Source organism: Anopheles bellator, chromosome 2 (assembly GCF_943735745.2).
Source record: "Anopheles bellator chromosome 2, idAnoBellAS_SP24_06.2, whole genome shotgun sequence".
Classification (NCBI taxonomy): Eukaryota; Metazoa; Arthropoda; class Insecta; order Diptera; family Culicidae; genus Anopheles; species Anopheles bellator.
The window spans coordinates 22,715,914-22,722,415 of record NC_071286.1 but is presented as its reverse complement, the minus strand read 5'-3'; the positions used below and the strand labels follow the sequence as shown (position 1 = coordinate 22,722,415).

The window sequence follows — 6,502 nt, the reverse complement described above, 5'->3', positions numbered from 1 at the left end:
TTTGTTTACAAGTCTGCATCCCATACAACGATCTCGGGACACTGATGCTGCGGCAATCGACACGGTGTGGTTTTCACGATCGCGATCACAGCACCGTGTGAACGCGGGACATCTGGAGTAAAGCCAGACCACGACCACGATCGACACCAGTCGCTCTTTTCGGAACGCCGTTCTATTTATTTACTGTGCCCCAGACCCAGCACGGTTTTCCGTTGTTTTTCTCTTGGAGTTTTGAATTTGTTTTTATTCGTCCTAATTTATTCGGCCACTTCACACCACGCCACCTCGGTGGGCTCGCAGTGTATGTTGGATATTGTTAACAAACTTCGCACTACACAACTTCCACATCAATAGCAAGCGTATCAATTAACAGCGGTGACCGCGTTGAGCAATCACGTTAGGATTTACTGCGCCCGCTCCCGCGGAGTGGCTAAACGGCATGACAGTGTATCTTCTTGTTGGGAGGGAAAAAAGAAGCATTTCAGGCCAAATAACCGCTCCTATTCGTAAGGTTTGATTATTATGTTTTCAATCCTCTCCGGATTGGGGTTAGTCTGGGGTTTACATAAAGGTTAAAATAAGTTAATGAACCGAATTTTAGTTGAAATACTCTTATGACCCGTGAAGTACAATTTAAAACAAACCGAGTGCATGCCATCTGGGCTTCGAAAAGCGGTTCTAGATGCACTCGGCCGCCGTACTCTTCTACTCGCTGGCGATAGACCAATCTAAAACCAGGACTAGGGCTGATTAGCGTTCAGTAAATTTCTCGTTAAACAAGCTTTTCTGCATCAGTTACCCGTGGACGCCGCTCGTCTCGGTTCTCGGCCTCAATCAAACAAGAACTATACATCGTAAAGCGGTTGCTCTTTGGGCGAGTCGGGCATAGAAAGGGGTTCAGCAATTTTTGTTCCTCTAAATTCGTTTTCTAAATCTTTTCTTTCCCCCCCCTGTAAGGATCATAAGGCGCAATTTATTCACATAATATCCACTGGCTACCCGTGGCCAAACCCCTGCGCGGTTTTAGTTTGTTTAGATGCTTTAGCGGCCCAACAAACGCCCAACAATCGTGCCGCTTGCGGTTCTAGTGAGTTGCCACGCATCGCTACTACTTCCCTCTACTACTTGATACTACTAAACAACGATAATATACAGCTTCCGCAGCTGGCAGTAACTGTTTCTGTAATATTTCTATTCCTACTCCAGCTCCTCGGGCACCATTTTCGATCTCTGGTTCTAGATGATGACGATAAACTGGAATGCCAATGCTCCAAGCAGACGTTAGACGGTCACACCGAGGGCCGGTTTCGTGCCGAGCAAATCGGATAGCTTCTGTTGGTACGTGCCAACGATGGCCGGGTCCGTGATGCCTCGGTTCCGGAAGATCAGCTGCAGCGCGTTCAGATACTGCATTTCCGTAAACTGTGCCCCTTTCTCGACAATCGAGGTGAGAATTTCCTATCAAAGATGCGATTCACATGGGTAAGCGAAACGGCGAAAGCGATTCGTAATCGATTGCACTTACTTCCGGGTCCAGGTAAAACATTTCGTAAAAAGACCGAGCGTAGTCAAGCGCTACTTCACGTGAGGCTGTGATACTGCTGAGGGTTTGCTGCAGGGCGAGCGCGTTCCGACACATGCGCTGGACGCCTGAATGGTCAATATATTCCATCGAGTTGGCCGCCATGATGAGTATGCGGGCTGCCAGGTGGGCTAATCCTTCAAATACGTACTACAAAAAGGACACGAATCAGTAAAACAGAACCCCGCCTTTCCGTGTCTTCCACAGTGCGTTACCTTCGTCTTCCTCGGATGCAGCGTCGAGCTCAGGGCCTCGTCCATGTCGGACAGTACCTTCGTCAGCTTCAGCACCTTCGCGTCCGGTTCGAGGGAATCGTTCTTGTTCGGATTGTTCGCCTTGTACCGATCGGACGGGCTGGATCGCAGATAGTGGAAGCACTGGACACGCACCTCCAGGTGCAATACCAGCAGGCAGGTGTTGGCGAGTTCCTCGAACTCGAGCGCCAAATTGATCAGCACCTTGATCATGCCATCCTTCACGATTACTGGACTGTTGACGATCGAGGCCGTTCCGGCCGGTGAGGAGGTTGAGCCTGCGGGCGAGGACGCAGCAGATGGACTACCGCTAGCAGACCCGCCCAAAACAAGCCCATTGACGATCGGTTTCTTTAGTTCGAGTGCAAACTCCGTGATGCGTCCGGCGAACCATTCCATGCTCTCCTGCAGGATCGCAAGTTCCTTCAGCACTCCGACGTCGGACAGGATTTCCTGCTGCGAGATGCCGCCTTCGCCCAGGTTGCTCGTCAGCATTTCCGCCTCGCGCACGTTCCGCTGCTGGACCTGAGTTGGACTTTCTTCCTCCGATGGTTCCGCTTTGATGAGTCGCTTCCGCAACCGGGCACTGGATATCTTCAGATCGGTCCAATTCGGTAGCGATCTAAGGAAGGAGGAAATTTTTGCAAATAATTAAACACTTTCTTAAACGACCTCCAAACCGGGAAGCGACTCGTACTTTAAAAACCGCGTAATATCATCATCTTTGAGCCAGGCCACGCTGTAGATCCGTTTGTCCTCCGTTTCCGGCTGCACGATTCCTCGGTAGGCGGCCTGGCACGTTTCACGGTACGTCTTCAGCAACGAACAGACCATCTTGAGCAGCTCGTCCGAGTAGGTGGGAAGATCTTGGATCAGTTTCCTTGTTTCCGCAATTCCTGGCGAATTGAGAGAAAACACGAGTCGAGTGGTTAGTATTGTGGCAAACCCCACCCAAACAGGTAGGTAACTAACGAGTTTCCACGATGACAGTGTTTTGCAGTAATGGTCGCGAGAGCCCGAGACGCTTAATCTCCTCCGGCGTGATGATCGTTCGCCAGGCATCCTGCGCTTTCGAGAGCGATTCGATCGTCAGCTGCAGGTTGCGATTGTGACCCCGGGCCAGGTACGCATCCTTGACGTAGTTCGCCAGGAAGCTGTTCAAACTGCACGGTTGGCTGTCGGAAATAGGGGCTAGGTTAGTATCGATCCACGATCGCAATCATCCAATGCGTACCCTGATTTACACTTCATGAACGTTTCGATCTCCTGAATGTACCCCATGAGCGGAAGGTAGATCTGGCGGACCAGCGATGCATCCGGCGGACAGACCAGGGCCCGCTCGCGCTTTTTCCGCTCGGCAGCGGCGTCCTTAACACCGAAATAGTGCGTCTGCTGATGGAAGCTGCTGTTCAACAGATGGGCTGACGTTCCGCTGGCGGACGAACTGTTCAGACCGGCGTCCTCCTTTGGCGTGCTGTTTGAGACGTTCGACAGGTTGCGCCGATGTTCCTTCGGTTGCGTGCTTCCCTCGGCCGGTGCAGAAGACGAGTTCGGAAGTAGCTGGCCGCCGTTACCACTACCACTACCGTCGGCCGTGTGTGATGACTTGTCGAAGCGAAACAGCAGCTTTTTCCCCGGCGTCTTCCGTCGACTGAAGAACGCGTTCACGTTGGTGGTCTGCTCGGTGAACTGGCCGCGCATGAGCAGCGCCTCGTCGCTGCTGTCATTCTGTATGTCCAAATAGTCGGTCAGCACCAGCTTCAGGACGGCCTGTGCCTGACCCCAGTACTCGATTATATCGTAAGGCTTCACTTGCGGAAGGTTGTATCGATGTATGACGTTGCCGTAGTTACGCAGGGCTTGCTGGTGCGCATCGGCAATCAGCTTGAACTGGCGGAAGGTCAGCTCGAGCAGCTCGAGTATCGGTACAGGTTGGACCGATGGCGCTTGTGACGAATCGGTGGCCGTTGAGCCGCCGGGCGTGCTTCCGTTGCAGAGGGACTGCACCGGCGCTCCCGCTGTCTGCTGATGCTCGAGTGAAATGATGTGCTGCGTGGATTTGGTGACGATCGCCAGAAGTTCGCTCTGCATTTGTACTTTTATTGACTGTGGAAAGACAGAGAAGGCGAGTCGTTAAAAGGATCGTAACCAAATGCCATGCGGCCAGCAGGCATGGAGCAACCATGCTAACCTCAATCGATTCAGGCACTTTCTGTAGCAATGCAAAGCATTCAACGATAATACTCAAAAAGTAGGACGAATTGACATCCGGATCGAGAAGGTCCGTATCTTCGATGATTTCACTCTTGTCCACGTCCAGGAAGCCTGCGAGTGAAATCGGAAAGACGTCGGATTAGTCGGTGGGCGAATGTGCGGTGGCGTGGCCTGCACGTTACCGTTTTTTGAGATCTCAAACAGTGCTTTGCGGGCTTTCGTGTTCGCTTCGACCCGTTCGGCCGACCGACGCAGTACGTTTCGCTGGAAGGGCGACACACCAGCCCCGTACTGACTGTTGCTGTTGCGCCCGGATGACTGTCGCTGGAAGTTTTGTAGCACGTCGGCCGTGCTCGACACGTACAGGTGTTTGTTTAGCTCTTCGAGCAGCTTGCCGTACAGCTGCTGGCGTCGGTTCTGAAAGTCCTGCCGCAGATCGTTCAACCCTTCGACACCCTTCAGCCGCCCGTCGGTCGTTTCGATCGAGGCCATCAGCAGCTTGGTGGCGTGTAGGTAGTGTTTCTTGGCCAGGAAGCCGGCCAGCTGGGCCGGCACCTTCCGCACCTCGGTGATCTGGTCCAGCATCTCCAGCACGTATTTGTGCTGGATGGCGTCGGTGTACAGCTTCCGCAGTTCTTCGCGCCGACAGCGCAAGAGCTGCTTGCACGACTGTAGGTTCTCCTTCACGATGTGGATGCGCTCCCGGGACGCCGTGATCTCCATCGACACCTTACCAAACAGTTGCATGACCCGCGTAAGGTCGCCATCGCTCCGAGACACGAGCTCGTTCAGCCGCAGATCGGTCTTCCGGAACTCTCGTTCGATCTTGAGCTTCTCTCGCTCGCGCTGCTCGTTCGTTTCACTGGCATCGAGAGTTTTGATCACGGAAACTAACAGCCCGCAGCCACTCTGCACCGGGAGGAAGGAGAGAAAGAGAAATTGTAAAAAGGACGTTGCCACGTAAAATATCGCGCGAACAGGAAGTGCCCATTCTGCCTTATCACGAAGCACTCGACGGGAAGGGAAACACATTACACTCGATGATGTCACTTCGCCGATCGGCCCTCTCTGCCTACCATTTTGCGTGATGCGATGTGCTGTGCTCCGGTTGATTTCGATTGTTATAAGTTTGCCCCGGGACGGAAGAGGAATCGCGATCGCGGCAGACTTAAAAATGATCGTCACCGATGGAAGGTAATCAGTTAGTAACTTATCAGAGTTGAGAAGGTAATCAGTTTCTGTAGAACGCTAAGAGTTTTTTAGCGCGGCCGCTGTCCAAAACGGTTACAATGATGAGATTGTTCCCAAGCACTGTTTTCATAACAACAACGGACCGAAATTGCAACTAGATTTTTGACGACATTGCCGAGTAAATGTGTTGGTGAACACGACTTTGACGTTAACCGACATTAGTGTGCGTGTGTGCTTGAAATGAGTCCACCGAGTGCATTTGTTTTGGTCGCTCGTGAGTTACGAGTAGTGCCGTTTCGCTCGCTCGCTCTCTCGCTCACTCGCTCACTCGCACTAACGGCACTTCAAGGATGACGCACTCCCGAGGCAATAATTGATTCGATTTCCACCCACAAACACAGAATTTTTTCTCCAAGTTTCACCGCAGCATCAGCACTGAGGAAGCATCTAGAGTCTGGTGGTTTGTTGGGACAGGATGAGGATATATTTACCGTTTCTTTGGTATACTTTACTCCTCTCGGAGGCTTCACTGGCGCTGGCGGAGAATCCATCGAATGATCAATGAACTGAAAGAAGCTGTGCGATTGTTTGGCATTTCGTTACCCACCCAGAAAAGAAAGGATCGAAGACGGAGGCTACATTCACGCACCCGAAATGGTTGAAATTGTCGCTTCGAAAAACATGAAAAAGTGTGTTAATAATAAAATAAGTCTTAACCAAACCAACAAAATACATTCTTTCAATTGCTTAGGCAAATTCCTGCATTAGCGATATTATTTTTTTTGGAGACGGATTTTTTTAATTTTTGAAGGCGGCGCAAGCAACCCTAGCGCGGCTCCTTTCGCTGCGCGCGGCCGCCGAAATCCGTTGCAACGAAATAGTAACAGGGCAGCATGATGTTCAGGAGAAAGAAGGATGATCCGAAGGGGCTTTTTCTTTCCCGCGCACTGACCAACCCGGCGGCCATCGCTGTTTGATCGCTCTTGACCTACCGCAACGCGTCACGGGGGCGTTGCGAAAACGAGTGATCTCATTTCTTCGCTCCAACGCGCCCCAGGTGTGCGAGAGGGAACCGTTAATCGACCCCAAAAAAGGGGCAGGTCCGAGCCGTGGCCATTGCTCCGTCCGGTAAGCTACCAGCCTCGGGCTAGGCAGCGATCGAGCTACCTCCGCGCTGGTATGGTGCCCTATTGAAATCGGCAAAGCGCCGCGCCGATTTCGAACGCGATCGCCGAAAGAGCCGCCGTCGGAGGATCAAACG

The 6,502-nt window shown here is 52.2% G+C and overlaps 1 protein-coding gene across 2 annotated transcripts; it reads right to left on the bottom strand.

Moving 5' to 3' along the window:
* Positions 1 to 255: 255 nt before the first annotated feature.
* LOC131208272 (exocyst complex component 4) lies at positions 256 to 5,816 on the bottom strand. 2 transcript variants are annotated; one of them, XM_058200939.1, is made up of 11 exons: positions 5,733 to 5,816; positions 4,233 to 4,959; positions 4,028 to 4,161; positions 3,887 to 3,942; positions 3,071 to 3,820; positions 2,809 to 3,011; positions 2,534 to 2,732; positions 2,129 to 2,458; positions 1,798 to 2,071; positions 1,526 to 1,732; positions 256 to 1,458 (listed from the first exon to the last, which is right to left on the bottom strand). In XM_058200939.1, the coding sequence occupies exons 1-11, from the start codon at positions 5,790 to 5,792 to the stop codon at positions 1,282 to 1,284; spliced, it is 3,117 nt and encodes a 1,038-aa protein (XP_058056922.1). In that variant the 5' UTR covers positions 5,793 to 5,816; the 3' UTR covers positions 256 to 1,281. The 2 variants fall into 2 exon arrangements, with proteins under 2 accessions (XP_058056922.1, XP_058056921.1); XM_058200938.1 differs by having other exon boundaries at positions 1,798 to 2,458; positions 3,071 to 3,942.
* Between the last annotated feature and the right edge of the window lie 686 nt (positions 5,817 to 6,502).

What these genes read in the sequence shown, in the direction of transcription:
- LOC131208272 (XM_058200938.1), bottom strand. Translation starts at nt 5,792, where the DNA reads ATGGATTCTCCGCCAGCGCCAGTGAAGCCTCCGAGAGGAGTAAAGTAT. An exon ending in TAAAGTATACCAAAGAAACG is followed by an intron (nt 4,960 to 5,732) that starts GTAAATATATCC and finishes CTCCCGGTGCAG; the next exon opens with AGTGGCTGCGGGCTGTTAGT. An exon ending in TTCATGAAGTGTAAATCAGG is followed by an intron (nt 3,012 to 3,070) that starts GTACGCATTGGA and finishes TATTTCCGACAG; the next exon opens with CCAACCGTGCAGTTTGAACA.